Here is a 25839-nt window from a genome sequence, read left to right as displayed (position 1 = left end):
AATTGCAAAGTCTGGGAGTGCGAACCAATATGTACATACACATACAAAGGACAGTGTCAAAGGTCCTCCTGCCTCCACACTAGGCGAAGACCCCAAAGTAATTCTGACCCTAACGGAGGCAGCACTGGATAAGCTGGCTAGCTTTCACAAGTTCATTTCAAGCCTATATAATCTTCCAAAGCCCTTTGTCAGCAGACAGGGCTATCTGAAATGATCCAGTACACTAGTTTGAATTTGCTTCTTCCATAACAATTGTTCTATGTGCTAGCCCTAAGGGTACAGATGCCCGCAAAGAAAAATACAGGAAAAAACAACCCACGAAGCAGTTATTTTTAGAAAGTGTTCTGCTAAATTCTAACTTCTCTACATGTTATTTCAATCTTGAAAACTGAGAAATTTTTTGGAACTCACAGCTGTACAAAATAATTATATATCAAGGGAGTATTATAATAGTACCCTGGTAGAACGGTTTGTTTGGTCTCAAAACATTTCAGAACTGAACCCTAGCCCTATTACTTCAACCACACTTTAGCCAACTGTAGTTGAATATTAAAGTAATTATCCTGAACTGCCTGGTTTGAAGATGAAAGCTGCAAAGGGGACTGTCCCCCAGCACAACTGCAGAAAGAAGAATTCAAGACAAATTTCTGAAGCATTAAAAAACAAAACAAAAATTAACCCAGAGATCTAGTGATGAGAGCCATAGACGTGTTTCCCTAGACTGCTTATAAAAGGATCCTGTGACCAAGAAGAAGAGTGTCATGCAAGCATCTTTCATTTAAAAAAGTAAATGACTATTTAAAGGAGTGGAATGCAGGGGGGAGAGTAGAAATCAATAAAACAACATAGGAAGCAAAAATTGCCTCACAAGAGTGAATTAAGACATAATGAATTTTAGCACATTGGGTAAGACTCCCAACCACACTCAGTCAACTTAAAAAGCAGGCTTACCCGATTCTCATCGTAAATAATTTGGACAATGCTGCGGTGTTTCTGTTCCACTGGAGGAGGGGAGACAGGCCGCTCCGGCTCTGGAGGCTTAGCAGCTTCTTCTTCAAGTTGTTGCTAAGAGACGACAGAAAGAAAATCAGCCATCCGCACCACGTTACCCTCACCAGTAATTAGTCACCAGAGAGAAAATATGCATCTGAGCAACAGTTTGTAGCGCCTGTTATTTTTCTTTCTAACTCACAAGGAACGAATGAAATGGTTTTAATACCAGCCAGGATGATAACAAGACTATTTCTGCACAATTGGTAAACCAAATATTCAGTTTACGAGATTCACCTGCACTGAATCAGACTTTTTTTTTTTTGGGTGTGTGTTTGACATTTAAAGCCATTGTGGAATTAAAATTTATCAATATTTAACTTTAAACAAAAACAGTGAGTTTGGAGAATAGTTACACCAAACTTGTCTTCCCACAGAGGAAGTAATCCACAGGGCTGTCTACACTGTACATACTTAAGTCTTAATAGCTGCTTTTTTTTTATTATTATTATTACTGCTGTCTTATTTTTTAAGCAAAGCTACAAAAGTCCTTCTAACAATCCATAGAGAACATCGTTCTAAAAATACTTCACATCAGAAATTAATCACTCCACATATATTGAAGTTCCAAGATTACCACAATACCAAGCAAGCAAAAAATCCTGCAGTTATTTCCCTAGCTATTATACTCCTGTGATTTGCTTTCACATCAAAAAAAAATCTGGTTCAGTGACAGCTTCATTTTTGAATCGTAAATATACTTCACTCATGTCAGCAACACACCTATAATAAGGAACCTTTGATACAAAGGATCCATCCATCCTGTATTACGATATTAGCTGGGGTTTGCTATATTGCCACGTAAGAATTCGAAATCTAAAATTTTTAAATAATTGCCATAATAAACACTTATTGAAAGCAACAGCAACTCAATTTTGTAATTTGTTGAAAAAAAAAAATCACAGTACACACATGCAAAAACGAAGTTTCACAGAAGATATGCATAATGAAAAGTACTGGCTGATTTTGTGGAAAAGTGAACAGGCAAACAACAAGCAAACAAAAAACCCACCAAGCATCATTAACACATACCCAGGTAGTTAGTAACATCTATTTTGTTTTTTCTAATTAAGGTCATTTAACAGTCCATCAGAAGTAATCAAATGCTCCAAGACTATAAAAACTTACTACTCTTGCAATCCAGATGGCTGTTTATTTGTTACCTACAGACCTTCAGTTTAACAAATCCTATGGCATAATTCTTATTTCCTTCAGAGTTCCCACCAGTGAATCTTAAACCTGACACCACTTTTACCCAGATCTTTGAAAGTCAGACCAGAAAAAGGGGGCCAGGACTTTGTTTTTTTTTTTTTTATAAACATCCAATGAATAACAGATGCCTAGATTGAAGGGTGGGTTTAGATAGCCACAGCAGCTACTGGGAAGGCAACAACTACTGCCAACCTTTGCTTACACTGGCTGAAGTGCAGTTAGTTCTTGGATGCAAAGCACAGACTACTTTAAAAAAAGAGTGTATTTCCCCTTTTAGTCCTCTGCTCTCTCTGCTTACTAATACCCCTCCTACTACACTTTCCCCAAAGATGACCTTAGTTCCAGATGTTACGATCTCTTGCCCTTGTGAAAGCAGATGATCCAAGGCCTTTTGCACAAACACTGGTTTGGGAGATGCAAGGGATTCTCCCCTTGCAGCAACTGTGAAAGAGGAAAGACGGTAGCCTCCCCTTCCCCAGGAGTCATCTTCCATGTTGCAACTATAGTCATCACATTGCCCTTGTTTTACTAGTCAACTAACAAAAGTTTAAAATATAACACAATCTACTTCCGCTGTTTCTAGGTGGCTTTCTCATATTTTCAGAAATACTTGAAACTATATTGTATCCAATCTATTTAAACACTTTAGCATAATGATATACTTAAACTTTGTAACGTGGTCATTTAGTTTGCTACAAAAAAATTCACCACCACCACCAGTGATGTTTTTCCACACCTTTTTCCCTAGCAGATAACCACATTAGTGTCTGCTAAGCTTACTTGCTTTTTCTTCAGTTTAAGGATTTGCTGTTCAACTTTTGCAATTTCACGATCTACACGGTCCATGCTCTGTATCAATTCTTCCTTTGACAGCTTTGAAGGTGAAGCATTCTGGTCCTCCCCACAAGGTTGACCAGAAATTGGAGATGATGGTCCCTCATGCTTTCCTCCAAAAGCTGGGTCCTTTCATGAAAGAAAAAATTGAGTGAAATAAGTCATACTAATAACATGTGAAAGAGTGTTCAGTAATCAAACTAGTTTGCATTAATACATGAATTAATAAGAATTTCCAGCTATCTTTAACTTAGGTAGCTCTTTAACAGAGATAAAGTTTAAGATTTCAGGTTTTGCATACTTTATATATTTTAGAATTAAGTGATAGCCCATTAACAATAGTCTAAGCTCGAAGTCCAGCTTTTTTTTTTTTATTTTAAGATTCACATTAGCAGCACAATTCAATATTTGCCTTGAAACTAAAATAAGATCAAAATGTCTCCCTTTTAAAAACACATCTTCATAACTGTAAATAGTAACTTCTATTTTTAAAGGAAGGGTTACTTTAGAGCCAGTCCTCAACCCTCTGCACATATATTGATGATGATGATGTTCTTGAACATAATCATGACTAGCCTGATAAAGTATATTTGGAGTTATTTGTGCATAATAGCCAGGTGGTTATAAATGTTTAGTTCTCTCAGGATGATGACTGGTTTCCTGCATAATCTCAGAGAGGACAGGTCACTACTCATTTGGCTTTGTTTTTAATCATGCTTTGTCGCCTGTTTCCAGACAACATGTTTCAACATGTTCCATGCACTAATATTAGCATTGTTGTACCTTGTTTTTGTTTATGTCCTTACACCATTAGGCTACATGACTCCCTAGCTGGCAAACACTAGCTTGGTATATACATCCCTCATTCAAGCCAACCTCAATAAAAGAGGATGGGTCTGAATTCTGCTTTTCCTCAAGATAACACTGGGCCGTGTTTCCAAATTGAGACAGCAGATTTCTATAGGTAGTGCCTGGATAAAAATTCAGTTACATGCAAACAAGTTAACATTGCATGCATTTGTGTGGTATCTCCAGCCCTCTTTGATCTTATCTTTACTACGCAGCAGAGCAAGTTACTAAGAAATCACATGCTGACATGATTTTACTTTATTTCACAGATAGTATATTCAACTGATAAAAGGAATGGTAAGCACAAAGCAAGACAAGTGTTCTACTTTAAAAGTCTGGTGCCTGTTAGCTTTTGGAACCATATGGCAATTTTTTTCTTAAGCAATCAGAGTTTGAAAATTTTAATATGCACCTTCAACAGTCATGCCTCCTCCTGCCCCAGGAGAAGGAGAGGGTGTGTGTTTGTAAAAAGAGTTCACATATTCATTTAAAAGACATTTGTCTGCTCTACACAAATTGCACTAATCAAAATTCAGTATCTATAACAGAGAATATCCACACCAAACTACACTGCCTGAGATTTACCTCAAATAAGACAGTAACAGGTGTAATTAATGTAATCTGTGTATGTAAACAGATTCATTTCAGATACTTAAAAAGGGGCGGAGAAGGGAATATCTTGATCATTCAGTACAGTTATTCACTAGAGGAAAAAAACTAACTTGCATGCATTTCCCAGAAGTTTTGAACTGAAAAGCAGAAATATTTCATGCATTTTACCATCATCATTTTGCAGCTGAGGGTTAAACAAGAGTGTAGCAGCAACTCAGAACTCCAGCTCCTAGTTCAGTCATCTTCTCTAGCTAGCACAGAACAGGACTTCCACTTTACTGTGGTTAAGGTATCAGATTTCTCTTAGTTCTGGGGTGTTTTTTTGTTTGTTTGTAAAAAAGTAACACCTTGATTCATGACCACTGTTTCTGAGAATGTGCAGAATTCTATTTCTGAGGTTAAAGAACAAACCCAAACAAATAAAAAAAATCATCCCAACTGAAAAAATTGATTAGTTGAACACAACATATGAAGTTACACCTTCAGCATTGCAACAGAAAGTGTCTTTACCTTCTTAATATCTGCAGATCTCAACCCTTCCTGCAGAGGATGTACTAAAGGTAAGACAGTAGCTGCACTGACACGCTGAAAATGGGAATCAGAAACTTGTTCAAGACGTGGTCGCTTAGATTCCAGTGAATCATGATCTGTCTGAGATGGACCTGGATGAAATTGCTGTTCATATCCAGTTCTCCTTTCCTGAGGCCTAATACACAAAAGAGAAATTATTAAAATATGCACTTTAAATACAGGAAAACTATTTGGTGATTCTCCACCCCTTCCAGTTCCACAGGAAACAAAATTTTGCAAAATCTTCTTCTGATCTCCAAAAATACAATAGATAAAACACACTGAAATGTAGAAAGTTAACTTGAATCTTAAAAGATCCTGTTAAATGAATACCTATTATTCTAAAGCCTTAAAGAAACATATTATTGCTGCTTTGATTCAAATGCACAAAAAAAAATCCACGAGATAAATACAGTATTACATTCCACAGAACACAGAAGACAACACCTCACTTATTTCATGTTTGCAGTCAAATAAGTTTTAAATATACATAGAATGCTTGAAACGAGCCATGAGTCTATTTGGAACTTGATCTACACTCAAATGCCACTATATGACAGAAACTGTCAATGATCCAATTTGTGGGTCATTTGAAAACTCCTCCTTCTCATAAGAAAGCAAAACAGCAGCCTCACTAGCTTCTTTACAGTGCAACGCACAGGATGCCCATAAAACAACCACATACGCTTCAACATCTTCTTATGAAGTGTCACGGAAGGGATGACAGTAGTTTCCCRTATTTTGTCAGGACTAGTGAACGGGCTTTTACAGTCTTACAAGAGGGGAGGGGAATTCACTTCTGCTACAAGCTGAAGTTACGAGCCCATCTAATGCTACTCTTTCCCAGCACTAAAACAGAACATTACTGGCATTTTGGTGATGAAACATGAACTCAATATGCAAGTCCCAGATTTCTTTATCAAGAAGTTATTTCTGGGAATATTCTAATGAGCTTTCAAGCTAGACCAGTATTTACTTAACATTCATCACAGGTGTATGCTCAGAACCAGCTACCTCAGACATATGGCCAGAATAAACTGCTACCACTAACACAGCATATAAAGTTACTTCGAGCAGATTTACTACTATTTACTACAAGTGCATCACAACACAGTAATACACCAATACGACAAAGAATCAAGGTGCACAAATCATATAATAACCTCACCCCTAAAAACAGGCATATTCCTACTAATTTACTATAATCCAATTAATCTTATTCTGATCGGTAGTGGGTTTTTAATATCCAATATTCTTTGGATATATAGTCAAGTGAATCTTTAATAAGGCTAAATGTTTCTTGAACCTATCAGCCTTACAGTAATAATATACATTTGAATATTCATCAATACCCACTGTAAAGTAACCTATTTTACTGAGAAGACAGACATTACCAAACTGATACTAAATTACAACACCACATGACTAGCTGCAGTTGCCCACTATACTTGTCCTCAATTAACCTACCGGACACAGACCAGTTGCACCTGTTTACACAGAGACAGGAATGGTGCAAGACTGACAAAAACAGTATTTATAACAAATGATACAAAGTTGTCAAATGTCTTGCCACAAGGCTAAAGAGTATGATCAAGTCCTTTGTGCCTAGAAGTCACATTTTATGCCACATTTAAGTTCTTTACAGTTATTACAACTGCAATACCCAATTAGCTCTGCTGTTTCTTACCTACCTAGCCACACAAATACTATCTTTTGAATACACAAGAATTTTTTCCCAGTGCAATCTAGGAAACGTGACAGATAACATTCACACTATAATGTTTCTTGCACTTGTTGCTTCTACTCAGCAAGATTGAATTATCCAAAGATACAAACATAACACACTTTTAGCCTAAATAATATTAAAAATAGTTTGCAAGATGCACTTATATTCTCAGAAGCTTGCTGACATAGTTCTTAGGAGAGGTGTGGGAAAGCGTAGTAGCCTGTCACCTCCTGTCTATGAAGCAAACATATTAGTTAAGGCAAAGGGACTGAGGAATCACACATCAGATTTAAAACCAGGCAGTTCTACAACACTCTCAAACACAGGAGACCTATACTGTTAGGCAACAAAGCAATACGATCAAGTACCTAGCCAAAAACTGTGGAACTCAAAAACTTTTCTACTTACAAGTTAATTTTAACTTTATAGAAAGCATAGACTCAAAAGACTCCTCTTAACATATTTCAAAAATAGCATCCTCACCTGTCAGAGCCTGGGTGAAATTCGGAAAGCAAGGAAGGCCGCCGCCTAAGTTGCTGCTGCTGTTGCTGCTGCTGCTGTAAGAGTTGAGTTGCCTGACTGACCTCCAGGTGAGACGAACGATAATCGGGAACCGCAAACTCCTAAATGAAACACAGTTCTGATGTCAACAAGAACAAAGCTGCAGAAGACAGGGTCAAAAATGTTTAGTCTCATGGAATCATCATGTTTCTGTAACCCTCAAGGCAATTTCCTCCATTAATATCTCAAGACATTTTTGTATCAGACACTATAATTAGCACTAAAGGAAAGTTGGACAAGATGCATCTCCTGACCAATATAATTTACAAAGCAAGGTATAAGACAACTTATTTGTATATACAGGTCTTTGACCACTGCTTTTAAAAATGATATGCAGCTGGCATTAATTGATGACAAGCTCTGCAAGACATGCAGTAGGTCATTACCCAGAAGATTTAGTTTTCACAACCTATCTAAAAATACAGAGCAGGCCAAAAAGTTCCAAATCTTAAATTTCTTTTCATAACCTCATAAGTAGAACAAAACAGATTCAAAGTATCTGTAAGCAGGAGAAGAATTTCATTAAAATGGGGAAACCCGAGCTGTTCTAAAGCCCATAGCCAGCCCTCCACAGCCTACCACGCCACACAGCACACGATGGCAGAATAAATGCTCGGCAGAAATGACCAGGCGTAAGATTCTTAGAAATCCACTCTCCTAATCCTGGCTAGCAGAACACTGGCAGCTGGAAGCACTCGTAAAGCTGCTTCAGAGAACGTTCAGGGTGAGATAAAGGTTTTTACATTTCAGATCCACATTCTCTACCTTGCACAGAGACTTTACCAAGCATTGCGTCAGTATATCCAGAATCTAGCGAATATTGCTCACATAAAGGAAGGAAAGATGACTAACAGTTTACCTCTTACCCTCCTGGAAAGCTCCTGAGCCTAATAGGAGATTAATTCCCCATCCAAAACCAGTGCCCATAAATGTCCCAAGAGTCCAGTCTCTCAAAGGATTGGAACCATTACACCCAGAACATTATTTCCATATGAAATGTATACTAACCGTGGACAGGTTATTTGCATATTCTTGGAAAACTGTTATCAATGCATGTGGATCCAGCCACATCTACATTGTCCAGATTTAGTACGATGAATAAACATTAATAAATTAAAACAAAACTAAAAGAATTATGAACTAATGAATTAATTCAAGCTAGGAGAAACCAATGATAAAAACAGGAAGCTTATATTAGTTCCCTATAAAAAAAAAAATTATAAAACTCAGTTTTCTATCAAAAACCAAGTCAGAGAGCAGATACAGATTTCAACTTGAAAAAAGAAATCTAATGCTTTCAGCAAAAAATTAAAAACAAAAAAGCCCAAACCCACAGCTATTTACCTAAATAACACTGGCAGCAGTTCTGCTCAATGGGCACATTTCCTTTGTCATTTCGGACTTCTTAGCACTTATTTACATCTGAGTTTTCAACATTAAAAATAAAAGCAGAGGAAGAATCAAAAAGACTCAACCTACCTATGAGATAAGATTATCAGTAAACCCTCTTCAAGACAGGTCAATTTCTAAAGAAGCATTTTGCCAGTTTCAGTAGATTTCCATGTGTTAAATAATAGGAAATGCTGCGAAGCTGATAAGCTATATGGTTTTACTTAGGGTACCTTCACAACTTTATAAAACATTTTTAAAATAGTCTACCAAAAAAGAAAGAAAGAAAGAAAGAAAAAAAAAAGAACAGGGAAAAAAAATAATCTAGAAAGCCCCCCCCCTAAAAAATCACAGTCAGTGATAGTCAGGGATTTTAATAATTTTAAGCTACAGCACTGCAGGAAAGGATAATTCAATAGGTAATTATATATTTTCAATTCAATATTTCAGAAGGAACCAGGGATCACTGCATTGCTACAGACGATACTTTCCAGAAGCTACATCGCAGTCAGACCCTCAATATTCAAAGACAAAATATATTTGAGTAAGTAGACACATCAACCTTATCGCAAGAGCCAAACTCCAAGGGTATAAAGAACATTGTTACAAAGATTTCCCCAATCAATTTTACCCGGGCATATTGCTCTGCAACTCCACGGTTTTCAAATGTGTACAACTTGTATTAAAATGTTAAAAACTCCCATCTGGCCCAGAAAATATCTGAATTATTCTTACTAAATCTGTAACCTTCATGACTTCTTACCTGCTGGTGTCGGGTGCTAGGGAAGGTGTACTGGACAGAGTGAGTAGGATAACGACTCTGTTCTGTGCTGAATGCTCCTTGGTTAGGAGGGTAGCCCGAACTTGACATTATCAGAGAAGAAGTCTTCACAAAGCTGTGAGATCAAGACCAGCAAGCAATCATGTTTCTAGGAAACCGCCTAAAGGAAAAAAGATCACTGATAAGCACTGAAGTACCAGATGTACTCACAATACATTACAGCCATAGTCACCTAAGCAAAACAACCATTACCAGTAAAAGCTTTTTCCTGATGTATTTATTTAATAGGTTACTCTAGTCTGAAACATGTTAACAGGTCTTAAAGGGGCTCAAAAATAGACATGTCAGCATTGTCTACACAAAGATTTGAGGATTATATTGTCAGAATACATCATTTTACCAGTTACCAGTTGAATTAGGAGGATTTTAAAAGAAAAGTAGGTCACTTAAATAGATGTTAAAGAGGTTATAATAGTCTATAGGCGGACGTACAATTTATGGTAAACTTCTTTAGCACAACATGAAAAAATAAAGTTCACTTTCATTTCTTCTATGGCATTTTTTGATTCTATGAATTGTTTTGTACTTTCATATTCAGGCAGTCTTAGGGTTGCTTGACTCAATACCCACCTACAGCTCATTAAACCACGATGCATTAGTCAGGCCCGAAAACGTTATTACCATCTAACAGGAGCCTGACAAAAGTAGTTCTTAGTAGAAAAGGCAGTCACAGACAAAAGACACTATTTTAACTGATAGCACAGTTTGTCTCACGTGGGATGCCAGCAATCAAATACACTATAAAGCCTTAAAACAATTCTGCTTGGTTGACGTTCGATGCCTACTTTGCCCTATTGTGAATACAGCTGCAGATTAACAGCGGGCACTGAAATGGACACTGATCTGGGAGAAGTTTTTAAAGACTGAAAAGATTCGGACAACTTCACTAACAAAGTCCAAGCATCTAAGAAGCTGTGTATAGTTTCAGCTGCCAACACTATCTGCTGAAGATCAAAAGACACTGACGAAACATTATGCCTACTGGTGCTTTCAGCACTTCTAGGGCTCTAATAAAGAGAGCAGGATTTTCTTCTTTGAAACCACAAGATATTTATCTCTGATAGCTCAGAAGGTGTAATTTTTGGAGCTTATGTTTTAAAGACAGAATTCTATCAGACCTGCAGCAAATTCCCAACCTCTGGTCCCGAGCCTAGCAGATATCTCGGACCTTTGAATAAAGTAACTGCTGATCCATGACTAGTTGGCTTCATTTCCAAGTGTATTAATCTGTAGCCTTTCACAAACATCACATGTCAAGTTTTACTTCTGAGCTGCATTTTCCATTAACAGTCAATAGACAAAATTAGTTCAGAAAAGAATCGGACACAGCAAGCTATAAAAATAGATTTTAGTTTATCTGATATATTTTATCAGTCCTCTTCCAGTTGTTTTCTTTTCCCACCTCTCTGTGAAACAGAAAGCTTTATGGTTTGGACTATCAGAATTAGAACAGGGAGCCAAATTTAGATTCACCTATGAAATTCAATTTTCACATACAAAAAATTATGGAAAAACTACAGCTTCTTTTTCAAAGCAATACTACTGATTCCAGCTGTGTGTTTTATAGTACCTGTATACCAATTATAGCATCTGTAATTCATATCCAAGTGACACAAGTTCTAACATAAAGAATTCTTCATGATTAACATTTATTACACTTCATCCTTCACTCATACTGCATTCATTAGAATACATCTTTTCAAACTACGGAGCAGTCTAATAGGTCTGAGTCACAGGTACTCCATTTAAGCAAGTAACAGTGCCAGAAAGCAAGCAGAGTTTTAGCTAACATATGCTGTGCTAGTTGCAAGCCACTGTACCTGAACACTCAAATGTATTCCTAGGTCCAAGCCACAGCAAACAGAAGCCTTTTGGTTTTTTTGCTCTCTCTCTCAACTTTCATGCAAGTTTATGTAAAACTATGGCATATAGCTAATTGTCAGCTCAATCAAATGTTTACTAACATATTAACCACTCCCATCACAGGCTGATGAACGTTTTATTATTAAATGAACAACTGGCTGCATGCTAGAAGGACAGTCAAACAATTTAAATTTACAGAAGTACAAATCTCAGTTTCATGAATTGCTTATGCCCTAACTTGTGCTATCTCAGCAGTTTTGTATGTTTATGTACGTTAAGTATGTGGGAGACAATTAACTGGATTTTATATAATATTTACATATGATATGCCTGAAAGCTTCAGCCAGGAAAGAAAAAACATACTGGATCAGATCAAAGTTCCTTTGTTCCTTTAGCTGAATATGCTGTGACTGACAACGGCCGGTAGCAGGCACGCAGCGAAAAGTATGAAAAAGAGGGGCAAGCACATGTCAGTACTTCCCCGATACACTCACCAATCTTCTAGCAATTTGTGGCTCAGGGACTCCCTAAGCCAGAGGAAGAAGCCCTTCTGTTTAACAGCTCTTAATGGATATTTCTTCCATTCGTTTGTTCAGCTGTTTTCTGAACCAATATGAACTTTCAGCATTCACAACTTCTTGTTGCAAGCACTTCTACAGATTAGTGATACTTTGCAGGAGAAACCACCTGCTTTTGTTCACTCCAAACCTGCTACCTTCATTTGATGTACTTAATTTTTGTATCGGAATAGAACAAACATCTATTCTCTATTCATTCTTCCATTCCACATGTGATTCGAGACCTCTGTCATACCTCTTTGATCATATCTTTTCAATGCTGAAGAATCCTAGTCTACTTGGCTGTTCCTTCTCAACCATTTCCAAAACTCCTCTAGTTCTGTGACACCCATTCTGAGGCAAAGGGAGTCAGAAACGTAAACAATATTGTGGGAAAGTATCAATAAATACTCACCCTGTTCTTATTCTCTTCCCCAGACATACGTGGGCCACAGTCAGGCAGATCTGAGAAACCAAATGCAGCACAAAGGATCAGGGGAGCAGGCACTTAAAAATAACATAAGTGCAGACAAACCACTGCACGATTCAAGGTCTTTCTAGTTCCTGTTAAGTTACATCTTCTCCTTGTTTTCTCAATGTTCAGTCAAACCAGCAAGTTAATCATTAACCTGGCTGCTGAAAGTTGAATCCACACACACTTTGTATGATGCTACAAGGGCTATTTCTCCATTCTCAAGAGCTATAGTGCACAGATTGTCAGGTTTGTGTCAGGAATCTTCTTTCTTTGGAATCTTCATTGTTGTAAGAACCTTTCACATCCACCTGCAGCCAGTATATCATACATTCTCCCACTGGGAATGCCCCCAGACACTGGTGATGCACACACCTGAGAGTCCATTGCACATCTGAGGAATAAATTCTACCGGGGACAGGGAAAGACAGAGGAATTCAACCAGGTCATTTGAAGTATCACCTAAACTCTTTTACAGTCTCCAATCTTAATACTTAAGCTCACAACTTCTTAAAAAACAATTTAAGTCCTTAAAGTTTGACTAGAAAACACCATTAAGCCCCAAGTGCTCTGACATCTTCTTTCTAGATACTCTGTGACAGCTTTGGCAACCCCAGGATTGTACCACCATGGATCACCAACATAGATATGTTAACGTAAGTAAATTATATAATCCACAAACTAACTATAGACTCTTAATTCCCTATGATTATGTTCCAAATTAACTAAATCCAAGTGCAGTAACCATAGTAATAAATATATTCTTTCCAGTAAACTGAGGTGTATTAATAATTTTAGATTAACAACATCCTTTTTCAAGGCAGGTAAACAAAGGAAGTGATCAACAACAACGAACGTAGGTGCACAGGTATATTTCTTGCATCTTTGCGTATCACTGCTCAAGCAACACTACTGAGAAGTCCTGACTCTCTCTCTCCACATTCAGTTATAGAAGTGGAAAGACTGGGGGGAGTGTGTGTGTGTGTGCTCACGCAGAAGTGAGCATCCTTCATCCATCCATCAATGCTGACTCAAACCCTGCAACTCAAAACCTAGAAGTTTTACATAATACATAAGAAGAGATTCAGTCTTTCAGGCTTTCCTACTGAGAACTACAAGTAGGATCATGTTTGTAGCGCCATAATCGAAAAAGTGAAACAAAGAAAAGATGCCAACGGCGGAGGACAACAGAAACAGCATTAGAGATTATAATCATGGTCCATAAGAGACGTAGAAAGCAAAGAGAGGAAAAGAGAAAGATGCAGAGTTATCAGTGGTGGCGGTGCGGGTTTGTTTTTTCAAGAGGGAATTGACAAGATAATAGGAAGAGACAAGAGCAGTAACAGTAGAGGAAAATATGTGGTTATGTATTGACAATAAGGAGGTTGAGGAAAAAAAAAAAAGAGATGGATACTAAAGGATGAGGAGGATTCTGCACAAGACCTTTTCTTTCAAGACAAAAAAAAAGACACTGTAGTAAAATGACAGTGAAGTACAACATTCCCTTCCTCTAAGCCTCTCATTCTTGTTACGGACATTTGTGTGTGCCTGCACACTCTCCTCATTTAGCCTCTCTATATGCCCTCTCTCTTAGTATGAGCATGCTTACATTCTCTGTCATATTATGAAGGGAAAAAAAAGTTTTTGCCAATATTAGCCTACAGAACTACCACCAATATTCTGCTCTTTTCTTTCTGTATTATTACCTTAATTCTGCAACTGTGGATGCATGTACTTGACTTCAGCTCTCATTTCTCTGCTGACAACCCATATTTTTTCTCCAGACCTATGACCTTTCATCTAAAAGCATTTGCCTCTCCCTTCAACATCTGCTGGCATACATCTAAGAGATAAAGATTATTCTTCATCAGCCTATATCTTGGTCAGTAAAGGCAACACCATCTTCCTGCTGGAACTTCTTTAATTTCAATATATCCAGATTATGTTTAAATACAGCAGTCTTTCTGCATAAAATTGTAACCGTATGTATAGACTGTAAACAATCGCATCCAGGCTTTCCTCACTTTAATTACTGCTGTATTCTGCCATGACAAACTTCATCTTGCTCTGCTCAAATCCAGTCAGAATCATCCTTTAAAGCCCATTGTTATTAACTATTTCTCCCTCTCTGAATCCCTCCACTGGTTGCCTCTTCTCTACCAGACCAAACAGAGGCTGTTCATCTTCTCTTTCCGCATCCCTGACAACTTATGATATATAGCAACAAGAAATCAACCTGCCGATCAAGTTGACCACCTCTGATCAGTCAATGATGGCAAGATCGTATTTTTCAGACAAGTATTTTCATACCTTCTTCTCATGCTGTCCTGCAAATTTCAGAGGCTTCCCATGTAAACATTTACAAGAACTATTACAGTCTTTGGAATTCTGCCTTAAATGTCTCAGAAAGACAAACGTTAGGTCATGAATACACTCATACAGCTGCCAAGCAGGCTGGCCAACTGTCTGTCTCTTTGTATGCTGACAATCAGAAGGGGTAGAAAGAAATATTTCTTGTTTTGTACTTCAGGAACCAATCCATTCTTCTGCTACAGTGTCCCAGTTCATGACTGACATTCCTAGACTCTATGGTAAAATATATACAGGATGGGGAAAGCTAATATTGTCAAATGGATAATGTAAGAAGAAAACTACAGGAGAAGTAGGAGTAAAGAGTCAAAAATAAATTAAATTTAAAGATACCTAGCTGAGAAAAAGCAATGACAACAGTAACAGTTTCAGGAACTATGAAGATATGCTCAGTCCTGTATTATTTGAGTTTCTTGGGCAAGGAAGTGATTCAACTGTATTTATTTCTAAAGGTATGACAATATTTCCCCCTTTGGCCAGCTCAAACTACTGAACAGATCTGATTCAAACTTTCCCTTAAAAACTACCATTTTCACTTAAAATTTTCATACGTGGAGAATTTTGTGTAAGTTAAAAATAATTTAGAACCAGGTATTATAATAGCAACAGTCACAGCACTTTCATATTTGATTCTACGAGGCAATACTAATTTGAACAGTATCTCTTGATCCTCAGATCTCAAAGTGCTTCAGAAAGAAGCAGAAGTACGCATTATCCTTAGCATACACATGGGAAAATGAGTCACAAAGGTTAAGAAATCCATCAAAGACTACCCAGGAAATAGTCCATGACTGAATCAGAGATAAGACTTAAGCCCCCAGAGCCTCAACTTGTGGATCTGCAGCACTTCAAGCAGGCAAAGCTAGCACTGCCACAGAGCAAAGCAAGTCTTCACTTGGGAAACTACTGCAGGTTAAAAACCATTGACTATTTTTAGCAAGTCAGTTCCCCAAATCTGTTCAATGCATGGTCACACGTTTACGCCAACGCAAGTGAAGGGGTCAAATGGCCAGAAGAAGGGCAAAAATCATACGCTTACTGTTTGGGGAGCTACTGTGCTCTTTGCTGGAATATCCTATCTCCTACTCTTACATTCATCTTCCTGGATAGAGACCAGTCTCATGGGGAGCCGCAAGTTTTCTTCACATATACGAAACAAGCTAACACTTTTGCATTTAAAGTAATTTTCATGCCATCTTGAAGTACTTAACCAACATTTGCTAATTAAATTTCACATCCTTTGGGAAATTTTCCTCATCTTGTTTTTGAGCAAACTAAGTGTGATCTGAAGAGTGCAATGAATTAGATTACAGTCATAGATGGCTTCAATCAGTTTAGGTGGTTGTTTTGTTTTTAAGTCAGCAGTCTTAGTAAACTGGGTTCCGACGTAACTAACCCACAGCAGAACAAGGAAGGCTCTTCCTTATGCAGGCAGTCCTCTATAAGGATAACGATAAAAGGGTGAGATAAAAGGTTTACATGTTCATGCATACAAATACATATGCAACTATCAAAAACTAGAGTAAATCAGTCTCAATAGAACAAACGCCACAGATCACATTATCGTGTCCTCATACAGAGGGGTCTCACTGGCAGTAAAGACAAAATTATTTCAGGGATATTTTTTCAAAGTTTACTCTGGCAGGAAAATGGAGAGAGAAGAGACTGTTTCAGCAGAGGTTAAAAGGGCTTTATCCAAACCACTGTATCAAAACTTGTGAATAACTCATACTATGACTTCACTTTATAAAAAGGTATCAAACCAATTGCACAAAAAAAACCAAACAGACTGTATTTAAGGACCAATCTTTTAAAAACAGGCCACAAAAAATAGATTTCATGAATTAAATAGATCTGCATCTATACAATTAAGACACTAAAAATTCCAAATCACATAGAGTAGCACAAAATTTCAGGTTGAGAGTCACATAAGTAAACCCTTCACATATATTGCTAGATCCACAAAACTATTAAACCTTCCAGAAACATCTGCCAGTAATATTTTTTGAGTCAGTTAATCATAATTCAAAATTGTTCAAACAATCAAGCCAAAACATCAAATTTACATCTCAGAAACATCCAACACATAAGAAAGATTCAACAGATTTCTAAAAACAGCTGAACGGGTCCAACCTCCATATAAGAAGTTATTTGTTCAAACTAAGAAACACAGTAACAAGCTAAATATTACTTATAACACTTCAATGCCCAGAACATTAGTAGTATTGTTACAAGCTAGGACTGGCTTATCTGTCTCAAAGCCCTAACATTATTGGGGAAAAAAGAAAAGAAAAAAAACCTACTAGACATACTTCAAGAGCAGTTATTACTCCTTCAATCACTGTGTTAATGCCCAGTTATCAGGGTAGTCATATGATAGCTATTCAGAAAAACAATGAAAAATTTACTAACGAAGGAAAAGAGTTTGGAGTCAAACTGATCTATGTTAGATACTTGGGTTTGATACTAGAAGCTTCTGCAAAGTATTATGGAATGGGATGGTAACCGAGAAAATTAGCTACAAAAACATCAGATAGGACAATCCTGAAAGGAAGAATACAGGGTTTCAACCTGAGAATCTGCCACAAGGTCGATACCTGAGCAGACTTAAAATAACTTCATGCTTTAAAACAAAAACTGAGGGAAGCATATTGCAGCTACTATGTCTGAGCTTCTAAGTGTGCCTGTAAGTATGAAAATCTGTTTTGCATAGTCACAAGAGATGAAAGATACTTTGCACATTACAAGTAAAAAATTAAGAACAATTTAAATAACAGCTATTTAAAGAAGTTCCAGAATATTACATTTCTCATTTTTGCAGAACAAATATAATCCTCAAAGTTAGGAATGCTTCCGCTTTTTTTTTTTTTTTTAATCTTTGTACATTCATTTTTATATCCAGAGTACTCTGAAGTTACTAGTCAAGGCACATAGGCACTTGCTATGAGAAGAAATAATGCAAAAGTTTTCTTTAAAAAGTTGAAAAGAACTAACTTGGATTTTTCATGGCATTCCACACATGCATATGCCTTTTCTTTATCTGGGAAAAATATTCAAAATGCACCATCATTTCTTGATAACTTAGTCTTCCATAGTTTCACTCCCTTTTCTTGTAAGATTATTGACGTGAAAATTGCTATTCCCATCCCTGCTAGAAATCCAGTTTAAAAAAAAAAAACAAAAAAAAACTATATAGCTGTATGTGTTTTACTAGCAATATTAAGTAACATTCTCCCCATTAATTATTGCCATATGAATCAGGGCCATAACTACACCAATGGGGGTATTAAAAAAAAAAAATGCTAAGAAAATCCAAAGCATCTGAATTTGACCCTTCTCAGACCCTGAAACTTCCACTAGCATACAATATTGCCTTATTTCTGAATGTCCGAAGCATTAACTCACAATTATGCTATACAGTGTCTGATTCACATTCTACATGACAAGGAAGCATGGTATACTTTAATTTAGCCAATTACAGAAGTGACAGAAGTCAAGGAGCAATACAGCAGTTAATTCAAGATGTCACATTTACTCCATGTTAGTATGTTTTTTCCATCTGTATCAAGATAGAAAAAAAAGATTTTACACTCCAAATTTTAATAGAAAATTTTCTGTTAAGAAACCACCAACTCCTTAAAATGCTTAAATAATAGCTTTTGGAACATTAAATAAGTATTGAAAGAGTACTTCAAATGGAGTTTTGTTGCCATTCCAAAAGATGAATATCAGTTGTAAATTGCATAACATGCCACCAAAGTTTGCTACCAGATCTCCGGATCGCATTGATTATACTTCATCTTTAAATAACAATTCCTCTCTCTTCTGTTAGGTAGCTAAAATACAAATAAAATTCATGTTCTACCAAAACGGCATAGATCTCACAAGGACACTCTTCTCCAGTAAATTCTATTTTAATCTCACTTCCGTAATTTATGTTCCTAAAGAAAAGTTGCTAATAAGAGATAACAAGACCCAGGCTATATACAACTTTGCCACATTATATGGAGGGCCATAACAAGAAAAACTGACAGCATTAACATCTTAGGGAGCTTCCAATCAGCTCTCCACTTACTTTACAAGAAAAGGTGCTGCCTGTGTGTTTCAAGTAAGAGCAAGCATTTTCAGAATCTGCTCACCAGTTAATGTGCAGGAGGAAAGGAGTCAGTTTCTCATTTCTCCTTTGCTCCCTGAGGGAGCAGATCTCATCACTCCTGAGTTTTATCACAGAACAGCACTGATTGATTCTGAAGGAACCTATCCAGGACTCTCTGCCAAAGAGGGGCACAACAGCAGAGAGTCTCCAAAAGAGGTAGGAGGAAGCCTCCATTCAGAAATGAAAGTGAGGGACATAAACATTTCCTTCACTAAAGTACTGCTAAGCAATGATTTAAATCAACTAAGAGTACAATCCTTACTAGGTTTTCTGGTTTTAAAGTCAGTCATACGAGAAAAGTAGACAGCTTATATTCTAAAGATACTTAAAACATTTTAGTTTTCACAGTAACACCAGATTCTCATTCCCAGTTATCCCAAGATGGTAAACAGCATGCAATTAGTGTACACCACAGAAAATTTTCATGAGCTAAAGACTAAAAACCAATCCTACCAAGTCCAAACAGTGCACAGATAAGGTCTCAGATTTACAAGTGAGACTGCTTTGAGGTAACTGCAGCAGTTTCCAAACCGTATCTACCTTATCCCTTTTAAAGGGCTCCATCCCTGCCACAGGGGTAACTCAACTGGTTATAAAACAGCAACTAAAGCATTAAAACTTAACCCACAAAACTGGAAGGTGAAACAGAACCAACCTGAGCCTCCTCCAGGACATCAGCTTGTACCATGGTTCAAGCCATGCTAAGCAAACAGCAGTGACAAGAACTACTACAACCTCTCTTGGCAAGTCATCCTCACTCATGAATCTCCACCCAAAAAACTCAGAGGTTTACTCAAACATAGCTAATTCCTCCCATTTCACCTGTGGTTTAGAAATAACCATCATGATCTCAAACTTCACATACCTCACACACTATGCAAAAAATATTATTTCAAGACAACAATTTTTGCTTCTCTATCTTGGACTGACAGCATAGGTACATAAAAGTAGCTACTACGCATGAATTTATTCTTTCGCTGTTAAGCCATCTGTAACTAAAACTGTTTTTGAAACCACCTAACATGAAATAAATTATCCAGTTAAAATTTTAAGCGTCCAGCGTCTTCTTGTAGCCCATTCTTCCTCAAAAGCATATCACTAGTGGCAGCTTTTTAAAACAGCTTAAATTTGAAAAAGTAAATCAAACTTGACTAATCTATACCAACAAAACTCATAACTCCACAAAGTATGATGTAGTATAAAAGAAACTATATCCTTCTATAAAGAGAGGTTCAGGACAAATTAAGTATGAGCCTCATCAGTCTTCTCATTTCAACTGGTTTCAGTTAAAAATAAGTCTAGATTTTAGCTAAAAAGACAACAGTTAGAGGAAGAATTTTTAATGGACATAAAAGTAATGCCTAAGTCTAGTCAGATACTCCACAGAAAACAGAAGATGACCTTCTGGAAACAAAGTTACTGCATTACTATTAAGTTTGAGATGTTCTACTTATTGGAAAATGCAACAATATATAAAAATATTACCCTTAATTGAAGCTCCCACAACAGCTTCTAGGTCACAGAAAATTACAAAGAATGGAAGAGATCACAAACTACAACTGGCACAAGTAAGCCTTCATATCTACAAAAAAAAACCCACAAAACTTTAAGGTTCTAAAYGTGCAGAAGTCTGCTCTTTGAGACCATAATGAGACATCAGAACCTACAGAAATAACTGCTATTATCTGCATGTAAGGGATCACCTTTATTCAGAGAGGTTTGGGGAATAATTTTCCAAGAAACCTAAGCCATTAAATTGTACCGATTATGTAGAAGAATTCCCACCTTGCAGACACCCATTCTCTGTCAGTAAAGGATTTCAAATGGCAGAAAAAGTATCAAAAAAACAAAAAAAAACAACCAAGAATTGAAGAATATGAAGCTGAGACTCTACAGTGAACTCTACAGTGGATAATCAAACATATACAATTTTTTCATTTGAAGTAATTCCTCTTTTTGTTTTTTCAAAACTACTATTAATGAGGTAAACAGTACAGTTTAACTATAATAATATACTTATCTTAGTTTCCTGAACAGCACTTGGACTTGTAATGAACTTGCACGGGCTTAACTTTCTAACATTGATGAACAGGAGGAGAAGCAATACATTTACGTTTTTATGACACAAAAGAGGCAAGTTTATTTACTAGTACGCTTTATATACATGTTGAATTATAGTCATGTTTGTTAGACATCTGCCTTGAAATGCAAATGTATTTTAACTCATTTCAGAGAGTGTCCACTTTTCAAAGCAACTCCAGGTTCTGTCCAGGAACCCTACCAGTAACTGCCCAGTGGAGCAGAGTGTTCCACCCCACCGCGCGCAGCCTGTCCCCAGCAGCGAGGCGACACCTGCTGCAGCCCTTTCCAGCTCTTTCCATGGGACAAGTGTGCGCTGTGATTTCATGAAGACTCCACACGTTATTAACTGAATGTAATTTCCCTGAAGCATAGCATAAGGCACAACTAAATGCATGGTATAAAAAGAGGAATTAAAGAGACATCAACTTAGTTTACACATATTTTATATGTTATCTTGTCCTTTTTCTTTTACAGGTGTTCTTTCCCCTCATTGTCTTTGTGAATCTATTTTAATTTTCAGTTTTATACAAGACTGGACAGTTTACATGCACAGAATTTAAGTCCTGGTCAACAGTTTGCCCAGCTAATCTCACTTATCCGTATAAAAATTTCATTTTTGAGTTTTTAATTGCTAAGAATTGATGAACAACAGGATTTTTTTGAGATGGCTGATGTATCTTTGTACCAATACAGTGTCTCAATTTTGCAATAGCCTTTGTAATCAGAAGCAGGTGAAGTCACTGACATCAAAAACCACATAGACCAACATCCTCCTTAAGCCTAAAGAAAAAAAACCTGCATATCAAATCAGTCTGGGAGTGGCAGCATTACATGAGCGGTTTAGACATGAAGCGATTCAAGGACATAGAAATCTCTCACAGGATACCGAGAGGAAACGTAGCTCCAAGGTAGGTTGGAACTCTCTGTGTACACACCAACTCTCTAAACTTAAACCTCAGCAGGCCTAGGCCGTGGTAATAATTTAACAGACAGTGCATAAACACTGAACTAGCACAGAAGAAAAAGGGAACATCACAAAACATCATTACTAGATGGAGAAGCACCGAAGGAGAGAAAAACTAAAATGGAAAATGTATTCGGCACGTTCCTGGCTATTTGCATAATTTAGAAACAGCCCAAAGTAAATATTTACAGACAGCAGTTGTGCATAGGTCAGAATTTTCATCTGGAACATTTACAGTAGAGAGACTAGGTAGCACGTTCAGTTCATAGCTTATCTGAAACACTGATTCAGATTTGACTAAAGAACATAAATGACTTGAAGAGTGCAAGACTGGCATCCAGGAAACGTTTGTTTGCATTATGAAACCACTGTCTGGTTAGTAGTCTGTTCTCAGGATTGTACTGTGTTGCACTGCACCTGCATGAGGCATAGATCACTTCCAACTTAAACAGTTGCCGAAATCTTAAATTTAAGTAGCTGTGTGTACTAGAACTTTGAATAATATTTTCATCACACAACAAAATCTGCATTTTGTACGCAAGCACAGAAAAAGGAGCAAAACATTTCACCACAACTTCAGCTGAGAGCTTTGAAAGAACAAATTAGATGCCAGTATTAAGAACATCATTAGATCAACATAATACAGAACAAGATTAAAGACAATTTTTTATTTAATGCCAAAGACTTTTTTGGTTACTTTTATGCATTTAACAGCAATTGAAGGACAGTCAGTTTCCCCTTTCTGTGAGCATCTCTCAGGCATGTTGTAACTGAGAAATGAAATATCTTAGAAGATGCAGTTATGGAACCACAAGAACAGGTGAAGGGGAGCAGAGGGAGGAAACTGAGGGGAAGCTGTAGAGTCTGACACTACTTTTAGCTCAATTCTTGAGCGACCTTCCTAGACTCCTTTAGATCACAATGGACCATGCATATACCCAGAAAGTGCAACTAAAATGAGTGACTGAGTGCATTTAAAATAAATCATCAGCAGCACAATGCAGAAGAGTGAATATAGCCTGATTCTGTATGTATAATAACTCCTATTTAAAATTTTAACCTGGAGAGTTGTAAACTAACTAACAAGATACAGAGAACTAACACTTGTGGACACAAAACACTTGTAATATTCCCTCCATACATTAATAAATACAGATTATAACTCCAAGAGAAGTAAGATTCCCAAATGCTACCTTTTCCCATGTTTCAGTAACAAGTTTAGGTGCATTTCAGTGACCAATATCAAACAGTATGTTTCAAGGAGACAAATTATACTGTATGTAATATACAACCGAACTTTGTTTCCTAAGCAACCTATACTACACTACATAGAAAAGCGATGTCAAGAAAAAATTAACCATGCTTTCGCAAAAAGGGTCACTGTTGTTAGCTTGTTTCCTCTGAACTTTTGAATCCTTGGGATAAGCATGAAGGTCTTCCATCCCCCAACACAAGACACTAAATTTCAGCTAACTAGAAATCCACTTCAAATATCACGTACTACTTTTCCAAATGTCAAGGATGCTTAGTTAATCAGGAATAACAACACTGTGCAGAATAAAACTCTGGTGTAAAATTACAACAGATCTGTACAACCCTTATGTGCAGTGACACGATGCTATGTGCCCACTTACTCAGGCACTTAAGCTGCAACCATGGCCATCCTACTTACCAGAATAACAGCGTTTTTTAAAATAGCATAATCCTCCTCCAAATCATAAAGTTTATGATCAAAAGCCCTACCTAGGCTCAAGCAGTTGGTAACTATACTGCCATACCTAGAAATACTGCTTAATGTAAGAATACTGCCACAAAAGGAATTCAAAACTAGACATCCCTCTCATTATAGCAAGTTATCCTACTGTTTTTTATTCTTAGGTTATATCATTATCTAAATGAAAAGGTAAAACACTGGTGAAGACCATATACATGAAATGAGAAGAAACATGTTTTGGACAACAACAGATTGTTCAGACTATCTGCTTACTTAAGCCTGTCTAATACTAGAAGTACCTATGTTCATTTAGAACCTTGTCTAACTATAACTGACTAGACGCCAACAGTTATTTTTAAGCGCAAAAAACAGTAAACACTGAGTTCTTTACCATCAGGTCAGAATAATTCTAGAAAAAGCCACCTCCATTGTGCCCTCCAGCAGCCCAGAGATGACAGAAGCTGGGGATATTTACAGGTCCTAAATGAATAATTCAGCATCAGCAACAACTCCCCACCACTGACACCCTCAACGTGGGACTCAAGCGGGCGGTTGGCCGTGACGCGCTTCCAACGCGCGAGCTCTGTAAACAGGACACCTTCAGAAACTAACGCACTCCTGCCCAAGCGTCCAAGCGGCTGGTTTCGGAGAGCTGGCCCCTTTATTTATTTATTTATTTATTTTTTCTTTAACTTGCACTTCTCCTACCTACAGGACAAGGATCAACACCCAGAACACTGATGCTCCGGGATGTCTCCCGAAACTTCCCCGCAACGGCCCTCTCTAACGCCTACTCGGAGCCCCAACGTCCCCCTCAGACCTTCCCACACACAAACAGCGCTAAAAGGAGGAAAAGCCCTTGCGGGCACCGGCACCGCCGCCCCATCCCTCACCTAACCCGCCCACCTCCTCCGCCCCGGCGGCTCCCCCGGGTCCCCCCCGGCCCCAGCGCCCTCCCCCCGGGGACGAGAGCGGCTCTCGCCCCGGTGAGGAGGGAGGAGGAAGGGATGGCCGGGGCCCCCGCCTCTTCCCCCTCCTCCTCCTCCTCCTCCTCACAGCGGAGGCGCTAGGCCCCGCCGTTCTCCCCACACACACCCCGGGCCGCGCCGCCCCCCTCGCCGCCCCGCTGGGCCCCCTGCCCTTACCGACGGCGCGGCGCTGGGGCGGCCCGGGCGGCCGGCTCGGGCTGGGCTGGGCGGTCGCGGAGTCTCACCTCAACCTCAGCGCCACCGCCACCGCCATCTTGCCTCCCCTCCCCCGGCTCGGCCGGCTCCGCCCCTTCTCGCCAGGTCCTTGCAGCTAACGAACAAACGGCGGCGGCGCCGCTCGTTGGCTTCGAGCGGCCGCGGGGGCTCGCCCCTCCCGCCGGCGAGGCTCGCAGCGCGGCGTTGCCCAGGCGGCGCCGGCCGGGGAGAAGGCGCAGGCGGCCCCGGGGGCGAGCGGGAGCGTTGCTATGCTCCTGCCAGGACCCGCCGGCCGATGCCGCGGCGGAGGGCTCCCTCCCCCTCCACCCCCACCGGGGGGGGGGCGGTGCTGCCCATGGCGGGTCCGGGGGGGCGGCCGCCATGAGGCGGGCGCGGGGAGCGGGCGCGCTGGGGTGGGGGCAGCGGCCCGCGGGGGGCGGCCGGCGGCGCTGAGGCGAGGGGAGCGGGGGCTGCCACCGCCCGCGCCGGCAGCGGCTCCCGCGGGGCGCTGCCGAGGTTCCCGCCCGGGGGGTTGTTAGTCAAATCACCCTGAGGTAATTTTTTTTAAAGTAACGGGATGGCGGCCCGGGAGACGGGCTCGCCCTCTTTCTCCCCCGCGCCGCGTGCTCCGGAGCGGGACAAATCAATACCGATTTACCACAGGCGCGATAACAGGCCCCGGGGGGGCGGGCGCCCCTGAGGCGGCGGGTCCCGCCGTGGGGGGGGGGAGGGGAAGGGCCCCCCCCGGCCTCGCTGCCGGGGCTCCCGCGAGACTCCCACGGTGTTATTAATGCTGTGCTATTTTTTTTTCGTGCCTCTGCCTCTAGCGATGA

At 39.0% G+C, this 25839-nt stretch overlaps 1 protein-coding gene across 3 annotated transcripts in view; it reads right to left on the bottom strand.

Annotated features, from left to right (window-relative positions):
• Positions 1–25076, bottom strand: part of NCOR1 (nuclear receptor corepressor 1) — a 76552-nt gene extending 51476 nt beyond the window's left edge. Inside the window, exons 1-7 of one of the 3 annotated variants that reach the window (XM_026055153.1) lie at positions 24968–25074; positions 12480–12529; positions 9567–9744; positions 7337–7476; positions 5068–5263; positions 3043–3225; positions 952–1065 (exon numbers count right to left, since the gene is read on the bottom strand). In XM_026055153.1, the coding sequence (XP_025910938.1) occupies positions 952–1065; positions 3043–3225; positions 5068–5263; positions 7337–7476; positions 9567–9674 (741 nt within the window). In that variant the 5' untranslated portion in view covers positions 9675–9744; positions 12480–12529; positions 24968–25074. Of the gene's footprint in view, positions 1–951; positions 1066–3042; positions 3226–5067; positions 5264–7336; positions 7477–9566; positions 9745–12479; positions 12530–24967 lie in introns of all 3 variants that reach the window. The other 2 variants (XM_026055151.1, XM_026055152.1) reach the window with 2 other exon arrangements.
• Between the last annotated feature and the right edge of the window lie 763 nt (positions 25077–25839).

Source organism: Apteryx rowi, unplaced genomic scaffold (assembly GCF_003343035.1).
Source record: "Apteryx rowi isolate R43461 unplaced genomic scaffold, aptRow1 scaffold_99, whole genome shotgun sequence".
NCBI lineage: Eukaryota > Metazoa > Chordata > Aves > Apterygiformes > Apterygidae > Apteryx > Apteryx rowi.
This window is presented reverse-complemented; position numbering and strand designations above follow the sequence as displayed.